The 22,842-nt window shown below is 40.4% G+C and overlaps 1 protein-coding gene across 1 annotated transcript; it reads right to left on the reverse strand.

Annotated features, from left to right (window-relative positions):
- Nucleotides 1–625: 625 nt before the first annotated feature.
- On the reverse strand, nt 626–22,463 carry LOC121399647 (uncharacterized protein C3orf85-like). The gene is made up of 4 exons (XM_041581187.1): nt 22,320–22,463; nt 13,763–13,896; nt 4,010–4,101; nt 626–785 (listed from the first exon to the last, which is right to left on the reverse strand). The coding sequence occupies exons 1-4, from the start codon at nt 22,366–22,368 to the stop codon at nt 743–745; spliced, it is 318 nt and encodes a 105-aa protein (XP_041437121.1). The 5' UTR covers nt 22,369–22,463; the 3' UTR covers nt 626–742.
- Between the last annotated feature and the right edge of the window lie 379 nt (nt 22,464–22,842).

A 22,842-nucleotide genomic window follows, 5' to 3' on the forward strand; every position in this document is an offset into this window, starting at 1 on the left:
TCACACATGTTCTCAACTCCAAAAAAACGATTTTTGATCCAGAGCTCAGTGCAGAGGGCAGCATTTTCCTGGGGAGCAAGTAATTGGTAAGAGGATGCTAAGGGGTATACTCTTGTGCACTTTAGCACTCTACCACTTACATCCTGGCGAATAATAAATGACTACTTATGTCTCCTCAAAGTATTTTTATACCATGTGTGCCCAAAGGCTCCATAGAGTGCACCTATTGTACTTATATACAACTCCCTTGCCTACTGACCCTCTTCTCAGTCCCAAGTGAAAGCAGAGTGGCTCCTGACTAATTCAATTATAATAAATACAAATTATAATCTGCTTTCAATAAAGACAGTTTTTTTCTGAGAATATATATACAGTAACTTGTTATCCTCCAAAGTAGTTGCAGATTAAAAAATAACTTCAGTGTTCCCAGTGCAAATTCCCACAGCTTGCTCTAAAAAAGAGACAGCACTCCAGCCTTTGCAAAAATAATATTCGCAGTAAGAAAGATTGCTGAATATATAACATCGCCATGCCGACCCTCAACAGTTGGCAAACACCAGTGTAGTGTAATTATAAAACTACTTTGTTACATTATTTTCTTGCTAATTATAAACAGCACCAAAAATATTTTATTTCAGTATATCTTAACAGAAAGCCAGCACTTAATTAAACACATTACAAATTGAATAATTTATATCTTTAGGTTGTAAATATTCTTTTGCAGGAGTAATTTTGCTTTTTCTTATGTTGTCCACCAAAAGTTCACGTAATCGCTGACTTGGCTCCTAAGTTACAAGAAACAGCAATTAAAGTGGAGAAAATCAAAATGATATTACAAATATTTAAAATATAAATCTTGCTGTCTGCCCTTATCTGACATTTAAGCTAATAACACCACAACATTTTAGTAGAGCTGTTTAACATGAACAATGATAGGATAAACAGTTATAAATGGTAGCAAAGCTTAAAAGCTTTTATACATCCTAAAGTTACACTTGATTTCTAGACAAAAGTTTATTCAAAGATACTCTGAATAACAGTACCTCAAAGGCTTACCTTAGCTATTTAAGTTCTGTAAAGCCTCTCTAATAAGAAATCCAGGCTACTTTTCTGTTACTCTATGACATAAAAAGCAGATGGGCAGCTAGGGAAAGTGCTCTCAAGTGACTTGTAATGAAACAAAAAATAGACCACTTCCACTAAATGCACCTCTAAAGACACTTGTGAACCAGTGACCAGTGACAGTGACCAGTGAATGCAGCATAGAAGAGTAATGTCAGGATTGCAAATATTGTTTTAACAAGATCAAGAATATGGCAAAGGGAAGCCTTTGATATTGGTGCTACTGACTTATGACTTGGGTTACAAGGTAGACAATAAAGGTTAAAAAGTTCAGCAGAAAAATATGGAGAGAGTAGAGTAGTAGGTTTAAATGATTTATTAGTGTGCTTCATTGGCAAAGTGAATGCCTACAGTATGTGAGAAAAAAATTGATTTTGAGATGAGATGTAAATCAAATAAAAGATGAATGAAGCGGGATATTATTGCTTGAGTATATACTGTATGTCATACTTGGGACTACTCTAAAATGAGACAAGAATTCTAGAGGGTGCAAAATTGCAGAGAGTATCTATCTGTCTATCTATAGATAGAACACAACAGTTATGGTGAGCACCATGTCCATAAAATCCAATAGTCCTTGTTCTACCATGAAAGTAAACAAAAAATAAAAATATAGAGAGCACTCATGACCATATTTCTTTAGTCATGGTTTCAGTCCCCCCAGGGGAACCAAAATGTTGACTAAATATACCATTTTTAGAATCGTGTCCACCATTTTTTAAGTCCTATGACGAAAAGTCCCCCTGAGAGACCAAAATGTTGACTAATTAATCATTTATTTCTGTTAAACCATAGATGTTTTACATTATCTTCCTTTGTTTTTAAGGAGGGTTTAAAGAAAGGTGTAGAGATGAGGTGCAAAAGTTTAGGATAGTTTATACAGCTGTCTCTGCAATATAATCTCAAAGGAGACTGTATTATGATCACTATTCTCTGGAGTTATGTAATAAAATACACTAAGTTTGCCCAGGTGCAGTAACCTATATCAGCAGGTAGCATTTACAGGTCACCTGTTTAAAAACAAACATCGTATTAGTTGCTTTGGCAAACATACTGTAGTGTCTGTTACTAAATGCTCATAACACAAGGCAATCAACTTAACTGTGCCCACTATGATGCCCAGCCAAAGTTCTTTTTGCCTCGTGTCTCAACTACATTGCATACTTTCTTCTAGTACCAGCTACTGCATCCTGATTCTGCATTCCCATCAAGGGGCAAATTCACTAAAGGGCAAAGTTCCTGTCACTAGTGAAAATTCAACAGAAATACCATCTTCAGGGACATTGCTAATTCACTAACAGGGGTAGAGGACAATTCTCTACCAAAAGAGAGCATCACTATTTCTTGAAAGGAATGCAAAGGAATGTAAGTGCTCACACACTTCCACAATAGATGTAGAATAGGATGCGGATGTGATGGATACCTGTAGTCATTATCTATTTCTGCACATCATAGAGTAGCAGGCGGATATAACGCCACACGCCAATGTGCGATGAGAGCATATGCATTCACTTTGAAGGTATATAAACTGCACAAATGTACTTTATCGTTCTGCCTTTTTATCATTTTGTACTTGTGGTGTATTTTGCCCCTGATGAACACCACCCATGTGGCCGAAACACGTAGGGCTATTTGCTGGCTTATGGCTTAATAGAATAAATTTTGACATTTTTAAAGTAATTGAGTATGCAATCCTTTTGCTTATTTTGTACTCCTTTACCAGCTTAGACCTGGCGAACTGATAAGATGAAGCTACATCCTCCTCAATGTTATGTCAATGACATCATATCCTGTATGCCAAAAAGTTATAAAAATTAAACCATTTGAGGGGCATGCGACATTTGTTTTAGGGTGGGCTCATGCCTAGGGCATTAGAGGATCTATTTTGTCTTTATTTTGCATCCTTGGACATTTTTAATAATAAGTGGCCACTTCAAGCATTTGCACCAACATCTCTAATAAAAGCATATATATGACCTATATGTACCCGCCCTATTCAAATTGACCTAAGCATAAGTGTATTTACAAAGTTTTACTAGGAAAAAATGAATGTTAGCGAAAGTTTGCTATAAAATGTTTGCATTGACGAATTTACACTAGCAAAACTTCGCCAGTGTTTGGCTGCCAAGACGCATCTTTGAATATTAGTGAATTAGCATAGTGGTAGCCTAACTAAGTTGCACGAAGTGTGGCGAAGTCTTCTGAGACGAAAATTTGCTCTTTCACCCCATTTGCACAGTGACGGAAGGATCCAGAGCAAGGCGCAGCATGACTCTGGACGCAAGCCCCTTAGTGCTCTAACACTTGTGTCTGGGGTTATGGTAAATAAGCCCTTTTTATCTTTTATACAAACAGCAAATCAAACTAATTTAATACATATGACTGATAACAGGAAATACATTTCTTTTTTGTATCATATCCAGATGCTTATTTACATTTATATATGAATATCTTAATGTTTTATAAAAAGTACAGACAATTCTCATATTAAATTAGAAACACCAGTAGTACTAAATTAGCAACTACAAGATTATTAATTTCTTAATGTATAATACCTAATTTTTAATTTGTCATAACTGAGTGGGCCATCCAGTCTCTGCATCAAAGAAAAATTGCATATGAAAGTTCTGAAGGAAAATTAAATCACTCCTACATATTTTATGTCCTTGGCTCATAGGAACTGATAACTGACGTGAATTATTTATATTTTCCAACAACGCATATAATTAAAATGGCATATAATGTATTTAAAATAGCAGGCATTCTTTTAATGATTACGAATAATTCTGGTTATTAGTCAGGTAAACTTAAAGAATGGACATATAAGAGGACTGGAAATACAGCTTTATGGGCAATCCATACTACTCTAAATAACAGAAGAACCTACCTGACTGCATATGAGCTAGGGTTTATCAGATCTTTCATTGCATCTACATAATATTGGGCAGAATGTCTCCAGGTATTCAGTATCTGAGATGCCTAAAACAAAAACAGATATCAAATAAACAGATCTGAAGGGTATGTCTGTTAACTTGAATGACTGTCAGAAACACAGCAGGAACAGAGAGCAAAAATACATCACTTGAATAAATAATGCTTAAATCATTTTGTAGTGCGCAAAGGCAAGCAGAAGTTTTGCTTCACCACCGACCAATGATTCTGGTTCAACCAAATAATTGTCTAATAAATGTCATTTAATACACTGTCTAATATTATTTTCTGTCTTAAAAGGCTTTTATGATGTATAATCTCTTTAATTCACTGCAGAATGTGTAGACTCTATATAAAAAGGATGATGAAAAGGATAATGATAAAGGTATGGGAAAACTGGAAACTGGAAATACTCTATATATGCTCTGGAAATAATTTGCTGATTAACAGGTAAAACCTTGAGCTTCGAATATGGGGCATATTAGAATTAAGATTCAGAGACTATGTAGCAAACTAGACATTCTAGGGTTTAAATTTGCAGCATAACAGAAAAAAAATGTGTATAAGGCATTCGGCAAAACCTGCATTATGATTTATGAGATAATGAGAGCTGAAATGGAGGGAAAGGTACATTCAAATGAATTCTGGGGATCTGAAGAAAATGTCAGTGACCTTCCAGAGGGGCACTGCAGGGAGAGAATCCACAAAGGTTCTACAAATATAATGTAAAATGAGAAGCACAGGACAAATAATACACAAAAGCAAGCAAAACTGAAGAGAAAGCACACTCTGAAAGATACAATTTGTAACAGGAAACAACATTGTCATTGGCAGTTAGGCTCAGTGACAAAGTTTAAAGCATGCATTGAAAGACCCACTTGTTTGGCGAGGTCAGGCTGATCCGATCATTTGGCCCATGGGTAGTAGGGATGTAGCGAACGTCGGAAAAAAAGTTCGCGAACATATTCGCGAACTTGCGCAAAAATGCGAGCGGTTCGCGAATGGTTCGCGAACCCCATAGACTTCAATGGGAAGGCGAACTTTAACATCTAGAAAAGACATTTCTGGCCAGAAAAATGATTTTAAAGTTGTTTAAAGGGTGCAACGACCTGGACAGTGGCATGCCAGAGGGGGATCAAGGGCAAAAATGTATCTGAAAAATCTGCCTGTGTGTGCTTGGAAGAGATAGTGTAGGGGGAGAGCTGTTAGTGATTTCAGGGACAGATGATAGTAAGTTTGCTGGCTAGTAATCTGCTTGATACTGCTCTGTATTGGAGGGACAGAAGTCTGCAGGGATTTGAGGGACATTTTAGCTTAGGTAGCTTTGCTGGCTAGTAATCTACTGTTCTCTTTAAACAACTGCCATACGTTGACCTTGTAGGCATTGTTTGCCCAGTTTTTTTGGACGCAGCCACTGAAGCACAGTTGCCAGAAAAAATATGCCATATAAATGCTGAAAATAGTAATTTTTCGCCATACGTTGACCTTGTAGACATTGTTTGCCCAGTTTTTTTGGTTGCAGCCACTGAAGCACAGTTGCCAGAAAAAATATGCCATATAAATGCTGAAAATAGTCATTTTTTGCCATACGTTGACCTTGTAGGCATTGTTTGCCCAGTTTTTTTGGTCGCAGCCACTGAAGCACAGTTGCCAGAAAAAATATGCCATATAAATGCTGAAAATAGTAATTTTTTGCCATATACGTTGAGTCAACGTATGGCAAAAAATGACTATTTTCAGCATTTATATGGCATATTTTTTCTGGCCTCTGTGCTTCAGTGGCTGCGGCCAAAAAAACTGGGCAAACAATGCCTACAAGGTCAACGTCGTTGACCTTGTAGGCATTGTTTGCCCAGTTTTTTTGGCCGCAGCCACTGAAGCACAGAGGCCAGAAAAAATATGCCATATAAATGCTGAAAATAGTCATTTTTTTGGTCGCAGCCACTGAAGCACAGTTGCCAGAAAAATTATGCCATATAAATGCTGAAAATATGCATTTTTTTGGTTGCAGCCACTGAAGCACAGAGGCCAGAAAAATTATGCCATATAAATGCTGAAAATATAAATTTTTTTGGTTGCAGCCACTGAAGCACAGAGGCCAGAAAAATTATGCCATATAAATGCAGAAAATATAAATTTTTTTGGTCGCAGCCACTGAAGCACAGTTGCCAGAAAAATTATGCCATATAAATGCTGAAAATATAAATTTTTTTGGTTGCAGCCACTGAAGCACAGAGGCCAGAAAAATTATGCCATATAAATGCTGAAAATATGCATTTTTTTGGTCGCAGCCACTGAAGCACAGTTGCCAGAAAAATTATGCCATATAAATGCTGAAAATATAAATTTTTTTGGTTGCAGCCACTGAAGCACAGAGGCCAGAAAAATTATGCCATATAAATGCTGAAAATATGCATTTTTTTGGTTGCAGCCACTGAAGCACAGAGGCCAGAAAAATTATGCCATATAAATGCAGAAAATATGCATTTTTTTGGACGCAGCCACTGAAGCACAGTTGCCAGAAAAAATATGCCATATAAATGCTGAAAATAGTCATTTTTTGCCATACGTTGACCTTGTAGACATTGTTTGCCCAGTTTTTTTGGTTGCAGCCACTGAAGCACAGAGGCCAGAAAAAATTAAACCAGTAGGGTTTGCACCCTAGTTTGTAACGGTGGCGGAGGGAGGAGGAGGACGCTAAAGGACAGCTGTGTGTGGAGTCATGAGGCTTGAAGAGAAGGACAGCTGCATAGAAGTCAGAACAAGTCTTCCGGCGTGCAGTAACCCTCCGAGATCCACCCCTCATTCATTTTAATAAAGGTCAGGTAATCTACACTTTTGTGACCTAGGCGAGTTCTCTTCTCAGTTACAATCCCTCCTGCTGCACTGAAGGTCCTTTCTGAGAGCACACTTGAGGCTGGGCAAGACAAGAGGTTCATGGCAAATTGTGACAGCTCTGGCCACAGATCAAGCCTGCGCACCCAGTAGTCCAGGGGTTCATCGCTCCTCAGAGTGTCGATATCTGCAGTTAATGCCAGGTAGTCCGCTACCTGCCGGTCGAGGCGTTCTTTGAGGGTGGATCCAGAAGGGTTGTGGCGCTGCCTTGGACAGAAAAACATTTGCATGTCTGACGTTACAGACTGGCCAAAGGGCTTTGTCCTTGCAGGTGTGCTCGTGGCAGGATTACTGGCACCTCTGCCCCTGGAATGTTGATGAGTTCCTGAAGTGACATCACCCTTAAAAGCATTGTACAACATGTTTTGCAGGCTGGTTTGTAAATGCCGCATCTTTTCGGACTTGTGGTATGTTGGTAACATTTCTGACACTTTATGCTTGTACTGAGGGTCTAGTAGCGTTGCGACCCAGTACAGGTCCTTCTCCTTAAGCCTCTTGATACGGGGGTCCTTCAACAGGCATGACAGCATGAAAGACCCCATTCTCACAAGGTTGGATGCAGAGCTATCCATCTCCGCTTCCTCATTATCAAGGACTGCATCATCCACGGTCTCCTCCCCCCAGCCACGTACAAGACCAGGGGTCCCCAAAAGGTCACCACTAGCCCCCTGGGAAGCCTGCTCCTGTTGGTCCTCCTCCTCCTCCTCCACAAAGCCACCTTCCTCCTCTGACTCCACTTCTGGCACCTCTCCCTGCGTTGCAGCAGGTGCCTGGGTTCGTTCTGGTGATTCCGACCAGAAATCGTGCGCTTCCAGCTCCTCGTCACGCTGGTCTACAGCCTCATCTGTCACTCGTCGCACGGCACGCTCCAGGAATAAAGCGAAGGGTATTAGGTCGCTGATGGTGCCTTCGGTGCGACTGACCATATTTGTCACCTCTTCAAAAGGTCGCATGAGCCTGCAGGCATCGCGCATAAGCACCCAGTAACGGGGGAAAAAAATCCCCAGCTGTGCAGATCCAGTCCTACCACCCAGTTCAAAAAGGTACTCGTTGACGGCCCTTTGTTGTTGCAGCAGACGTTCCAACATAAGGAGCGTTGAATTCCAGCGAGTCTGGCTGTCAGAAATCAAACGCCTGACTGGCATGTTGTAGCGCTGCTGAATGTCAGCAAGGCGTGCCATGGCTGTGTAGGAACGTCTGAAATGGGCCGACACCTTTCTGGACTGGGTGAGAACGTCCTGGAATCCTGGGTACTTGGAGACAAAACGTTGGACTATTAAATTTAACACATGTGCCATGCAGGGCACATGTGTTAAATTGCCTAGTCTCAACGCTGCCAACAGATTGCTTCCATTGTCACACACCACTTTTCCGATCTGCAGTTGGTGTGGGGTCAGCCACCGATCGGCCTGTGACTGCAGAGATGACAGGAGTACAGATCCGGTATGGTTTTTGCTTTCCAGGCACGTCATCCCCAAGACAGCGTGACAACGGCGTACCTGGCACGTCGAATAGCCTAGGGGGAGCTGGGGGTGCACAGGTGTGGAGGAGGAGAAGGAGGACCCAGCAGCAGAGTAAGAAGAAGAAGAAGACGAGGTAGAGAGCGATGGAGGAGTAGAGGTGGTGGCAGAACCGCGTGCAATCCGTGGCGGTGACACCAACTCCACTGTTGTTGTTGAGCTACCCATTCCCTGCTTCCCAGCCATTACCAAGTTCACCCAGTGGGCAGTGTAGGTGACATACCTGCCCTGACCATGCTTGGAGGACCATGCGTCAGTAGTCATATGGACCTTTGGCCCAACACTAAGTGACAGAGATGCGGTAACTTGGCTCTGCACATGTTGGTACAGGTGTGGTATTCCCTTTTTAGAAAAAAAATTGCGGCTGGGTACCTTCCACTGCGGTGTCCCAATTGCTACAAATTTGCGGAAGGCCTCAGAGTCCACCAGCTGGTATGGTAAAAGCTGGCGGGCTAAGAGTGCAGACAAGCCAGCTGTCAGACGCCGGGCAAGGGGGTGACAGTCAGACATTGGCTTCTTACGATCAAACATGGCCTTCACAGAAACTTGGCTGGTGGCAGATGACTGGGAATGGGAACAGGTGGTCAAGGTGGAAGGCGGAGTGGAGGGTGGTTCAGACGGGTCAAGGAGAGCAGAGGTAGAGCAGTAAGATGCTGGACCAGAAGGAGTGTGGCTTTTAGTTTGCCTGTTGCCTTTGAGGTGTTGCTCCCAAAGTGCTTTGTGCTTGCCGCTCATGTGCCTTCGCATAGAAGTTGTACCTATGTGGCTGTTGGGCTTACCAAGGCTCAGTTTCTGACTGCACTCATTGCAAATTACAATGCTTTTGTCAGAGGCACACACATTAAAAAAATCCCACACTGCTGACTTTTTGGAAGTGTGCGATCTGGCAGTAACAGTAGAAGTTGGCGGCATTGGCGGCAATGGCGGGTGCGTTGGCCGGCTGAACACAGGTGCCGATACATGTTGTTGCCCTACTGATCCCTGCGGGCTGTCCTCCCTGCTTCTTCTAAGTCTTATTCTCCTACTGCCTCTCTGACTCTCCGTCTCTCCATCTGAACTACCCTCCTCTTGCTCTCTTCTACTAGGCACCCACAAAACATCAATCTCCTCATCATCATTCTCCTCAGATGCATCAATTTCTTCTGACACATCACAGAAGGAAGCAGCAGCGGGGACCTCCTCCTCATCACTCATTATGTCCATCTCTGTCGTGTTCTCTGCCAGAATTAAATCTGGTGTAAGGTCCTCATCTCCTTCATCTTCTTCTGGCAATAATGGTTGCGCATTACTCAGTTCAAGAAACTCATGGGAAAATAACTCCTCTGACCCCAGTGAAGAAGGGGCACCGGTGGTGGAGGAAGTGTTACGTGGGGTGGCCATAGCAGTGGAGGATGAGGAGGATGTTGTGGTAAAGTTAGAAACGGTAGAGGATGGGGTGTGCTGTGTAAGCCAGTCAACTACCTCTTCAGCATTTTGGGAGTTCAGGGTCATTGGCTTTTTAAAACTGGGCAATTTGCTAGGGCCACAGGATTGCATAGCAGCACGGCCCCTAGCACGGCCTCTGCGTGGCGGCCTGCCTTTGCCTGGCATTATTTTTTAAAAAACAACAACAACAACAAAAACTCAGTTGGTTTTTCTGGAAACGATAATACACACAGCTAGATGGCGGGTTGAAGAAAACAGTGTGCAAATAATGCCTACAAGGTCAACGTATACACTACTACAGCGGTGGATACGGATTACGTAAAATATATGAATGCTGCTTGAAAAAAAGTAACTCAAGTGGTTTTTCTAGAGACGATAATATTATCAATATTTAGACAAAATGTGAACAAGCTCACACAGCTAGATGGCGGGTTGAAGAAAACAGTGTGCAAATAATGCCTACAAGGTCAACGTATACACTACTACAGCGGTGGATACGGATTACGTAAAATATATGAATGCTGCTTGAAAAAAGTCACTCCGGTGTTTTTTCTGGAGACGGTAATATTATGGATATTTAGACAGAATGTGAACAAGGTCACACAGCTAGATGGCGGGTTGAAGAAAACAGTGTGCAAATAATGCCTACAAGGTCAACGTATACACTACTACAGCGGTGGATACGGATTACGTAAAATATATTATGGCTGCTTGAAAAAAGTCACTCCGGTGTTTTTTCTGGAGACGGTAATATTATGGATATTTAGACAGAATGTGAACAAGGTCACACAGCTAGATGGCGGGTTGAAGAAAACAGTGTGCAAATAATGCCTACAAGGTCAACGTATACACTACTACAGCGGTGGATACGGATTACGTAAAATATATTATGGCTGCTTGAAAAAAGTCACTCCGGTGTTTTTTCTGGAGACGGTAATATTATGGATATTTAGACAGAATGTGAACAAGGTCACACAGCTAGATGGCGGGTTGAAGAAAACAGTGTGCAAATAATGCCTACAAGGTCAACGTATACACTACTACAGCGGTGGATACGGATTACGTAAAATATATGAATGCTGCTTGAAAAAAAGTAACTCAAGTGGTTTTTCTAGAGACGATAATATTATCAATATTTAGACAAAATGTGAACAAGCTCACACAGCTAGATGGCGGGTTGAAGAAAACAGTGTGCAAATAATGCCTACAAGGTCAACGTATACACTACTACAGCGGTGGATACGGATTACGTAAAATATATGAATGCTGCTTGAAAAAAGTCACTCCGGTGTTTTTTCTGGAGACGGTAATATTATGGATATTTAGACAGAATGTGAACAAGGTCACACAGCTAGATGGCGGGTTGAAGAAAACAGTGTGCAAATAATGCCTACAAGGTCAACGTATACACTACTACAGCGGTGGATACGGATTACGTAAAATATATTATGGCTGCTTGAAAAAAGTCACTCCGGTGTTTTTTCTGGAGACGGTAATATTATGGATATTTAGACAGAATGTGAACAAGGTCACACAGCTAGATGGCGGGTTGAAGAAAACAGTGTGCAAATAATGCCTACAAGGTCAACGTATACACTACTACAGCGGTGGATACGGATTACGTAAAATATATGAATGCTGCTTGAAAAAAAGTAACTCAAGTGGTTTTTCTAGAGACGATAATATTATCAATATTTAGACAAAATGTGAACAAGCTCACACAGCTAGATGGCGGGTTGAAGAAAACAGTGTGCAAATAATGCCTACAAGGTCAACGTATACACTACTACAGCGGTGGATACGGATTACGTAAAATATATGAATGCTGCTTGAAAAAAGTCACTCCGGTGTTTTTTCTGGAGACGGTAATATTATGGATATTTAGACAGAATGTGAACAAGGTCACACAGCTAGATGGCGGGTTGAAGAAAACAGTGTGCAAATAATGCCTACAAGGTCAACGTATACACTACTACAGCGGTGGATACGGATTACGTAAAATATATTATGGCTGCTTGAAAAAGTCACTCCGGTGTTTTTCTGGAGACGGTAATATTATGGATATTTAGACAGAATGTGAACAAGGTCACACAGCTAGATGGCGGGTTGAAGAAAACAGTGTGCAAATAATGCCTACAGGGCAAATAATGCCTAAAAGGTCAACTTATACACTACTACAGCGGTAGTAAAATAAAAAAAAGTAAAATAAAAAAAAAATGAATATTAAAAAAAAAAAATTAAAGTTGGTGCTGCTGAACTACTAGGAGCAGCAGATTAGCACACCAGTCCCACTCCCCAACACTGCTAGACTAATAGCACTGGGCTCTTATAGTAGTAGTAGTAGTAGTAGTAAAACAACAAAAAAATAAATAAAAGCAGTCCTTACAAGGACTACTGTTATTGCAGCAGTCAGCAGATGAGATCAGAAGCAGGACAGCTGCCCACTGCAGCTACATACAGAGCACTGCAGTAGAAGGTAGATTACTAGCCAGCAAAGCTACCTAAGCTTAAATGTCCCTCAAACCCCTGCAGACTTCTGTCCCTCCAATAACAGAGCAGTATCAAAACGATTACTAGCCAGCAAACTTTCAACTGTCCCTGAAATCACTAACAGGCAGCAGCTCTCTCCCTACACTATCTCTTCAGCACACACAGGCAGAGTGAAAAAACGCTGCAGGGCTTCGGTTTTTATAGGGAAGGGGAGTGGTCCAGGGGAGAGCTTCCTGATTGGCTGCCATGTACCTGCTGGTCTGGGGTGAGAGGGCAAAAAAAAGCGCCAACAATGGCGAACCCAAAATGGCGAACGTCGCGCGACGTTCGCGAACTTCCGGCGAGCGCGAACACCCGATGTTCGCGCGAACAAGTTCGCCGGCGAACAGTTCGCGACATCTCTAATGGGTAGTGATGGGCGAATTTGGGGCATTTCGCTTCACCTAAAAATCTGTGAATTTCCCGCGAAATTCATGAAACGGCAAAAAAATTGCGAAACGCTGACGTCCAATTTTTTTACGCCGGTGAATTTTCGCGTCGGTTTAGCAAATGTATTCGCCGCCTGGCGAATAAATTTGCCCATCACTACCCATGGGCTAAACTGTCAACTCACTATGTCAACTCATGTCAGGTTTAGGACTGCATCAACCAGTCAATATGATCCTAGCTCCAGCAAGATTTTTAAACTGGACAGATATCAGTTGGGCAGGCCAGTGGGAGGGCCCCATACATGGGCAGATAAATTGCCAACTTGGTCCGAAAAGGTCAAATTGGTAGCTTAAATATGCCCATGTATTTCCACTTAAAGAGAAGTGAGTGATAACTGGGCTCCCAACATTACCACGGTTGGACATATTTCCCTTCAGGAGGCACTGTTTTGTCAATTTCATCATAAAAGATGTTGCTAATATCCAGTAACATAACAATCCTTGGCCAGGCCCCAGGGGGTGCGGCATGCTGCCATTGATCATAACATATACTACTCCCCTCTTCCAGCTTAACCAGTATTCTACCCTAGCCAGTGGTGTAACTACCGGGGGAGCAGGGGGTGCGATTGGGCCAGGGCCCGCACCCCCTCAGGGCCCCCCGGCAGCTCGCGCACCACTGTGTTTTTAGGCAAATGCGGCTGTATGCGCGGTCGTTTCCGATTGTACGGAGGGGGGAAGGGCCCTGCTGCACGTCCCGTGCCAGGGCCCGCCCCCCTCTAGTTGCGCTGCTGACCCTAGCTCTTGTTAAAAACTTTGTTTTTAGTTGCATTTCCCAGTGCCACTCCCATTGTTGAGTATATTTTGAAATCATTACTGACTTATGGTGATATCCTGAAAATTATGAAAAACAGATATAAAAAATAAATATATTAAAATAAATGTGTACATTACTTGTTCATTTATTGTAGACATAAAAGAATTCTCCACATTATTTGGTTCCCATAAATGTTGTGAGAATGCTTGTCTTTTAAGCCTTAAGAACTGATGTGTAGCCTCTTCTGCAAAAAAAGGAGCACCTAGAATCCCTGAAATAAGAAAGAATTAAATATGAAACAGATACTAAATGTAAGAAAACATAAATCAACTGAAGTTAATGTTAAAATGCAAAACAACATCTAGAGAAGCTTTCAGTGAAATGGTTAGATTTATGCAAATAACTGAAAGTTACAATGCTGTCTTAAATCTGGATTAATTGTTGAATTACAGACCCATTTCTTTAATTAGCTGAAAATGTTCTGCAACATATCTTCTTGAGTTTTCTTCAGCTTCGAAATGAATACACAGAAGAGACAGTGATATTAACACTTCTATGTTGCATTTCTTGGCAACAGACACTTTTTTAAAATGTATATATATGGAACATATCTCCCTGGGGATATATCTTTTGTGTAATTAATGTTCCAGTTGAAAGCAAGAGATTTTTATAATATTCTGTTCTACTATTTGGAAGATCCATGATGATAAAGTGCCCCATTTGCCATTGGAAAATTGAGCCCTTTTGCTCAAACATTAACCTGCCCCTAGTTATAATGTCAATGGTTCCCAAACTGTGGTTCTAGCCAGAAAGCAGTGGCCCAGATGGGAAGAGTGACTATTTGCCCTCCTCATTTGATGTCCTTGAATTTTGGACCTAAGGGTCTTGAACAAATGCTAGCCATCAAAGGGGTCTTGAACCAAGAAAGTCCCAAAACATCTGCTCTAAATGTAACTTCTTTATTGTTCATTAGATCTCTTCCCATATTTCTCATAGCTCGGAATTCCCCAATCAGTTGATACTGTATACCATGAAACTCAGTTTTTCCTTGCAATTTTCAAATCTCTCTAATCTGGCCTTCACCCTCTTAATTGCACTGATACTGCAAGCTCAGGGGTCACTTCTTCTTAAACCACTCTTGGAACCTCCCATCCTTCCTCCAGTATATATACTTTACTATATTTAATTAAAACTGGCTTCTTTAATGCCAAAATGCACTTTTAGGTCACAATCTGCCTGGTGTACATTGAAAGGTTGGATAACACTGAAGTCACTGGCAACTAATACAGGCAGTATTGAGCAGTATTGTTGCTCATGGATAATATGTTGTGTGACATTAGACTAACTACTTGAAACAGTACAGACAAGCAGTTTCTGGCCAATTTTGACAATTTTCTAAATATCTTTCCAGTATGACCACAAGGTCTTTGTTTCCATACTTTGGGGCCATCTTTTCTAGAAAACATTTATGCCTATAAGCTTCTGTAGTAGCTTGATTATTATACAGTATGAACTGTTCAATTTAACTGTACTGTAAATAATTAAACAAAGGCATAACACATTCTAGGAACATCTTCCTAATTAGCCAACAGATAATTTTCAGAATTAAAGTGATGTCTGCTGTAGGGTTAAGGTGTTTTCCACAAGTTCAAGATAGATTTGATAAATAGAGTAATTGTGTTTCAGTGCTCATCAGATAAATTATTGCAGCCCACAGCTGTCTCCCATGTTATTGGGTTGATCATTTTAGTCTAATTTATGCACAATGAAATCATTGTGAACTTGTTTATGTTTGCAATAAATATGAGCATGAAACAACATCTTAAATACTTTGGTGTCCACACAAAGCAAAGCATTTATCAATAACCGCAAAAGTGAACCACAAAACTGACCAGAAAGCAATCAAATGGCATCATTATCTAATCAAAGGGGCTGTAGAGTAGGCAGTGCAAGCAAGGTATATACAGTATATAATTTGGTACAAACTGTAAATAAGAAAAATTCAAAGTACCATAATTCAACAGGATAATCTATAATTACAGAGACACCAGACAAATTAGTTCTAGCTAGAATGGATTTCCCTCTATTTAATTAAATTACACTTATTACCAAAGAAATTTCAATTACATTAAAATTGCAAGTTCCATCTTCCTTTGTGTCAGTTTTTTCTGCCTGTAACTTGAGAAAGATGCACACAGGCCTTGGAGTCAACAGATCCTAAACTGAAGGGCAACATCCTAAATTAAGGAGAATTTTCAAATGAAGTGAAGAATTTTCCTGACAATCCGACTGGTTTATGATTAGGCAGAAGTTGTTGCATGCAAGACTTTTTAGAGGTAGAATTATTTGAACTGGCCATGTCATTTTCCCCTTCAATACAATCTCAAAGACTGTGATCATATCTGTGTTATTTGATAAATTTTCATTCACTACATGTTATTACGCTATGTGCTCCTTTTCTTCTGTTTTATTGTGGATTGCCTAATGGATTATAGTGAAATAGCTTTGTACATTTGTACTAATTCTTGTGTGTTACCATCTATAGTTTATACTATACTATACTGGGCTTAGTGATATTGGTCACATACCAAGGTTCCAGTTTTCAGGGGGGGTTTATGCTCACATTGCATCAGTGCATGCAGACACGAGTGGTAACTCATTTACATTTTACATTACATGCTATGTGTAAGGAGATTTAGGTGGGCTGCTTGGGCCTTTTAAATTCCCACTCTTCATTCATTAACCTTGTTCATTTCCAGTAAAACTTACTGGGGGTAATTTATAAGCACTGGGCAAATTTGCACCTGGGCAGTAACCCATAGCAAACAATCAGATGATTGCTTCCAGTGTTCAACCTGGCTTGCTGTATTCCTGAATCCTTTGTGAAAGATTCGGCCCAATCCCTAACCAAATCTGAACCCTAATTTGCCTATGTAAATTATGGGAAAAAGAAGTAAAAAGAACCGCACACACAGTGTGTAGTTAATGGAGACCTAACCCCCCCGAGATATAACAGCCCTCTCAAACTGCCCCCGTTACCTCTCCCTCCCCATACAGTGTATTACCTATATTAGCACTCCTATTGTGGGAATACTGAGCGCAAGAAGCAGAGCAACACAGCGGGGTCCCTCGGCCCAATCTTCTGTACATTTGTATACTCGTCAGGTCTGCCATAGATTCCTGACTAGCCCCAACAACACATATGCCTGCAGGCTCTGTGTTGGCGTATAGACCCAAAAAGGATAAAAATTCACAGAAGATGGTGCAGCGGGACCCTGAAGAACTGCTCTGCTTCTTGTGCTCAGGATTCCCATTAGCAGAGCTAATATAGGTATTACACTGTGTAAGGAGGGAGAGGTAAAGGGCGCAGATCGAGAGCAGCTGAGGGGGCTGTTATATCTCGGGGGCGTTTAGCTATCCTTTAAGAACTTTTTGAATTTCTTGTTTGTGTGACGAAAAGTCACATGATTTTTTGGCAGGTACTTCAATTGGGCCAGATCCGAATCCTGCTGATAAAGGCAGAATCATGAATTTGTGCATCCCGAGTGGTTTCTTGCAAAACTTAATTTTTCTAAGCAGTCAGCTATACCTCGCCACTGCTTTCAGTGTCTGCAGTCAGTGTGTATTATTATACTGGATTACTATGAAAAATGTTTTCCTATGTAGTTTTGAACACTTTGCAAACTTTATTTCTGAAGTATGACATTATCTGTGAATGCCAGCTGTTATAGACCCTTAAAACGGTGCAGTATACCCCTTTTCAATATTAGTTTAATGAATGGGGCTTATGCTGAACATACTGTATGTTTTGCCTAGTTTGTGTTTTTTATTTCTTGCGCTAAGCAAGAATGCACAAAGCCAGTGATCCCAACCAGTGGCTCATGAGAAATATGTTGCTGCTCATCAACCCCATAAATGTTGCTCCCAGTGGCCTCAAAGCAGGTGCTTATTAATTAATTGCAGTCTTGAAGACAAAAAAACAAGTGTACTGCTAAACACAACTTCCAGTACACATAAGGACTACCAAATAGCTAATCACAGCCCTTATTTAGCATCCCTAGGAACTTGTTTTATGCTTGTGTTGCTCTCCAACTCTTTTTCCATTTTAATGTGGCTCACAGGTTAAAAAAAAGGTTGGGGACCCCTGCACTAAGCATTCTAGAATTTAAACTAAAGTCAAATTCTACCTCCTGACACATCTCAGCAGTCCCTTGGCATAAACAAACACCACTCTTTCCCCCAGCTACAGCTTTTTAGGCTGTGAGATAAGGAGCAGCTCCTTAGTGCACTGCTGATTTGTGTTGATTGTTCTTCCTAGGATACAGGCTTGCCACACGCCTGTGGCTTTCAGATTCTACAATGATATTACTTCTCCGACTGATGACCCCCGAACAACATTTTTGTTTTACTTGATGTGTTCACCTTTGAGAATTTTAAATTTAAATAAATTTTTAAAATACATTTAAACCCAACTATCAGCTAATTATAGGACACTCATTGCGTTGCACAAATACTTACATTAGGATCTTTTTTAAAAACGTATTTGAAACACTACCTGCACTTTTAAAATTATTTCCAATTGTAAAAATCCATAGTATGCCTTGTCAGGATGAGGTTGTACAACAAAACAGTCAGCAGACCCAGTATCTGCTTAGAGGACTCAGTAGTGATCAGTGGTAACTGCAATTTAGATGATCATCCCCAAGGTTTAGAAGGCCCAGAAGCTTGCAGGTACCCCACTGACAGTGTGTGAAGTCATTTTCATCTCATTGTGACCATCTCTATGATCCTGCATTTTAGAAAGCTTGACAGAATTGCACTGAATTCTCGACCAACACAAATATGTCTTTGTGCAGAGGGACTCTAATAATTTAAGAAATTCTGCAGCAAGACCCTGTCATAATAATATGGTCTGTGCATATTCCTTGTATAGCCAGTCTACCCTTTCTGCTGTTCATTGTATTTATTTTAATTTTTTGATGATCGCCCTGCTTAGGAGAAGAATGTTTTTCCCTCTTGTTTAAGGAGCATATGTTACCTCTGGTTTCCGATTTTGAATATTACAATATATTGAGGACTATTATTAACAGATTGATCACAACTAGTCATTGAAGCAGTGAGACTTTAAGCCTGTAATACAGTGGAAGGTTAAAGTAAAAACTGTGTAATTTCCCCCATATAAACAGATATATTATTATATTGAAAATAATTTGTTACAAACTCTTATACCAGACAATAAAATTAACTCAGGCTACCAAGCATGCACGTTAATATAGTTATGTATGTATAGCACATATTGCAGCCAGGGCTGATCCTATCAAATGTGGGGCCCAATTGGGACCATGTTGGCGGGGCCCCTAGACAAAGTGTTGCTGGCTACTGACACACCAAGTATTTAGGAAAATAAGGGCATACAGGCACAAAATAGAAAGGAAAGGGGCAGACAAGGTAAGAGAGTGAGAGGGATGAAATAGGGGCACATAATAGGGGCACACAGGGTAAGAGAGAGAGGGAGGAAATAGGAGAGTGGACTGGGCCAATTAGTTTGGGGCAGGCTGGGCCGATTCAGCTTGGGAGCAGGCTTGGTTGGATTGGGGGCAGGCAGGGCCTATCAAGGTTGGAGGAAAGCTGGGCCTATGAGAGTTGGGGGCAGGCTAGACCTATGGAATTGGGGGATAGGCTGGCTTATCAGAGTTGGGGGTGGGCTGGACCTATGGATTTGGGGATGGGCTGGACTCTCAAAGTTGGGGGCAGGCCAGGCAGCATCATGTGCTGAGGGAAATATTATCTGTGCTGCCTGTGGTGCGGGGCCCCCAGAGGTGCGGGGCCCTATTGGGCCCAATTGGTCCAATAGGCCTAAGGCCGGCCCTGATTGCAGCATTGACCTGTGAAAGAGTGCTCCTTTGAAAAGAGCACATGGAGCACTTGTATCTCTGCAAGCCCAGATCATATACATTCATTGCAACATTTTTGTTGAAAGGGTGAAAATAATGTAATACATCTGACGCTAAACTACAGAGATTGAAGTACACCAGCTCAGCACCTGTATTAAAGGCACACTAAATACAGAATGCTGTAGTAGGAAATAAAGGAGTATAAGAATAAATAAAGAAATAGAAGTCCAAAGTCCCCTGCCTCTCATCCGAACAAAAAAAAAAATCTAGTGCCTAGTTTCAACTAGTTTAAATGCGATGTCCACCTAAAAGCTATTTTATGTATTGTGAAAAAAAATGTACATGGATTAATATTTTCATGGTTGTAAAGTTACTTGTCTATTTTATATGGTTTGGGCTCCACATTTCAGTTCCATTTATACACATTTATACACATTATAGCACAATATTCAGCTCTTTTGTGTTGTGTATAATATATTTCAGACATTTCATGTTAGTGCACAACCATGCGAGACAGACATAAACACCCCAATAGCAGTGCCCCATGTCTATAGAATAATTGCAGTATCAGGAATGATTTTACTGTGCTATATAACAATGGTGGCAGGTGTGTCATTCTCCAACATGTTTATTCATACAAGGGGAGCAGCCAGGCCCGGACTGAGAATTAAAAAAGGCCCTGGCATTTCAGGTACACAGAGGCCCAATCAGCCCACAAAGAGGCCCAAACAGCTCCCACCAGCCCACTAAATACTGACTTTCTATGGGACCTTATAGCAGCCCCTCTGGCATTTGCCAGAACCCACAGATTGCCAGTCCGGGCCTGGGAGCAGCCTCTGTTGAGGTAACCTCAACCCTAAAGATCTAGTGAAATAAGAGGCCTCTGCAATGCTTCCATTGCTTTATAAGTAGAGGCATTAACTAAGTAACACAATTATTTGTGGGATTTACAAACAAAGGCTTTTTAGTGTGTCCCCAGTCTTCCCTGTTTGTTGTAAACCAGAAGGAATTCTGGGCCAAAGGCTTAGCATCTAAGTGCTTTATAACCTGGTGAGTGAGCATTAACCTCTACGGTATTCCATGTAAATGGAAATTTTAACATTGATCCCTAGCACTTTTCCCCAGAATTCTTTATGCTTTGTATATGAATATGGATGGTGTATACATTTTTAATTGTGAACTATTTGCTCATAATGATTTCTATTGTAGATAGAGTTAATTTGGAGCTTTCAGGACAATGGGTTTTCTGGATAAGGGACCACAAATCTGTGTACAGTAGAACCCTCATTTTACGTTTTTCAGGGGACTAGAATAAATATGGTGAAAAATCCAGGAAAATATAAAAAAAGGGAAATGTATTATGTATAATATATAGGTGGGACCTGAGGGGGCGATAACACAAGGGCAGGCCGTGACGTCAAAAGGGGCAGGTTGTGACGGCAAAGGGGGCGGAACCACGGAGCACGATTGGATGGGGTGGGTTGTGATGTCAAAGGAGCCATATCGAGCGAGTTGCAAGGCTTTTGTTAGGTCTATTACAAATGTACCTGCTGCTACATTGCCGGAAAATTTGTAATACCGGCCCCGGCAGGTGTTTTACCGGCTAGGTTGGTAAAATACCGGCCGGGTGGCAACCCTAGTGGGACCACAAAACAACAATGTAAAATGAGGGAAAACTTAAAATCAGGGGATGTAAAATTGAGGTTCTACTGTATTAAAACGTCTTTATTTGCTATTTTGCTATAAAAGAATATATATTACAGCAATAAATATTTAACAGGCAATTTATAATAAAAAAGTGAAAAGCAAAAAAGCAAAAAAAAACATATAAAATCACACAGTATTCTTGTATATAAGATTAAGTAACTGCCAACAAATCAGGGGTTGAAAATATATATATATATATATATATATATATATATATATATATATATATATATATATATATATATATATACACACATACATATATATATATATATATATGCATAGAATGGACCAGCACACCGTTTTCTTCAATCAAACGTGTTTATTCAATACACACTGTGCATCCTGCACAGTGTGTATTGAATAAACACGTTTGATTGAAGAAAACGGTGTGCTGGTCCATTCTATGCATGTATAAAGACTTTGACCGAGCACCCGGCCTGGAGAAAAAAGTGGACAGAGTGCAGGTGTTTGTACTATAATATATATATATATATATATATATATATATATATATATATATATATATATATATATATATATACAGTATATATATATATATATATATCAAGTACAATTTACTGTTTTATTATAACAGAGGAAAAAGTAAATAATTTTTAAAATTTTGAGTAACTTGATTTAAATAGAGTCTAAGGGGCATGGTCTTCCTGTAATTCAGAACTTTCTGGAAAATGGGTTTCCTGATAACAGATATCATACCTATATATGAATAAAGGTGCAGTGCTATAGCCAGCAGCATTGCATGTTTGTTTCATATTTTAACTTGCAGTAAAATTGATTAAAGCTAATAGCTGATTGGTTGCAATTGGTGCAAAGTATCATCTAAATTAGTAAAATACCCCGTAATCCTTAAAACGGGCAACCCTGATATAAGGTTATATTCGAAAAACAAAACTACATTTGGAAAAATATATAGGCCAAGCATTCTGGCCTAAATAGTTTACTATACTAAATTGTTCAACTATTGTAGAATATTCTACATATCCCAGCCATATCTGGCTACTAAATCCTAACACAAAAAACAGACATTACAAAAATACAAAAGCATAATTAGCAACAATTTTTTCCTTACCTTTCAGCATAACAGCAAAAACAATAATATTTTTTATTGTACTCCCCATTTCTGAATTCTCTATCTCTGTTCTGTAAAAAGTACAGATTCCTGGTCAGCTCCCTTGACAAAGTAACTGATTAATGCACTGGAAATACTAAGGAAGGATAAGCTATGATAGTTTCACTGTTTGTAATTTGATGTTGTATGACCTTTAAACCTACACGTTAAATTTAATTGCTGCTGAATAACTCTGTTTACAGTGCTGACCTGCTGTCAGAGGGTGAACCTCAGATTATATTAAGTTGTGGAGGAAAAGACTGGCTAATATGCTACTGATGTGGGATCTATTATCGGTAATGCTTGGAACTTGGAGTTTGCTCTTTATATGCATGCGTGTGGCGTAAGATCAGTCAACGCGTCTCCATTTAAAGTGGTCCTTAATCCAGGGCACAATTCTCAATCCTCTTTAAACATCTTTGGTAGAGTTTGGCATTGACAACTCCAGTTGTACATTACTACTGGTGTCGCCGCCTGGCCAGTC

The sequence above is a fragment of the Xenopus laevis genome, chromosome 2L (genome assembly GCF_017654675.1).
Source record: "Xenopus laevis strain J_2021 chromosome 2L, Xenopus_laevis_v10.1, whole genome shotgun sequence".
Classification (NCBI taxonomy): Eukaryota; Metazoa; Chordata; class Amphibia; order Anura; family Pipidae; genus Xenopus; species Xenopus laevis.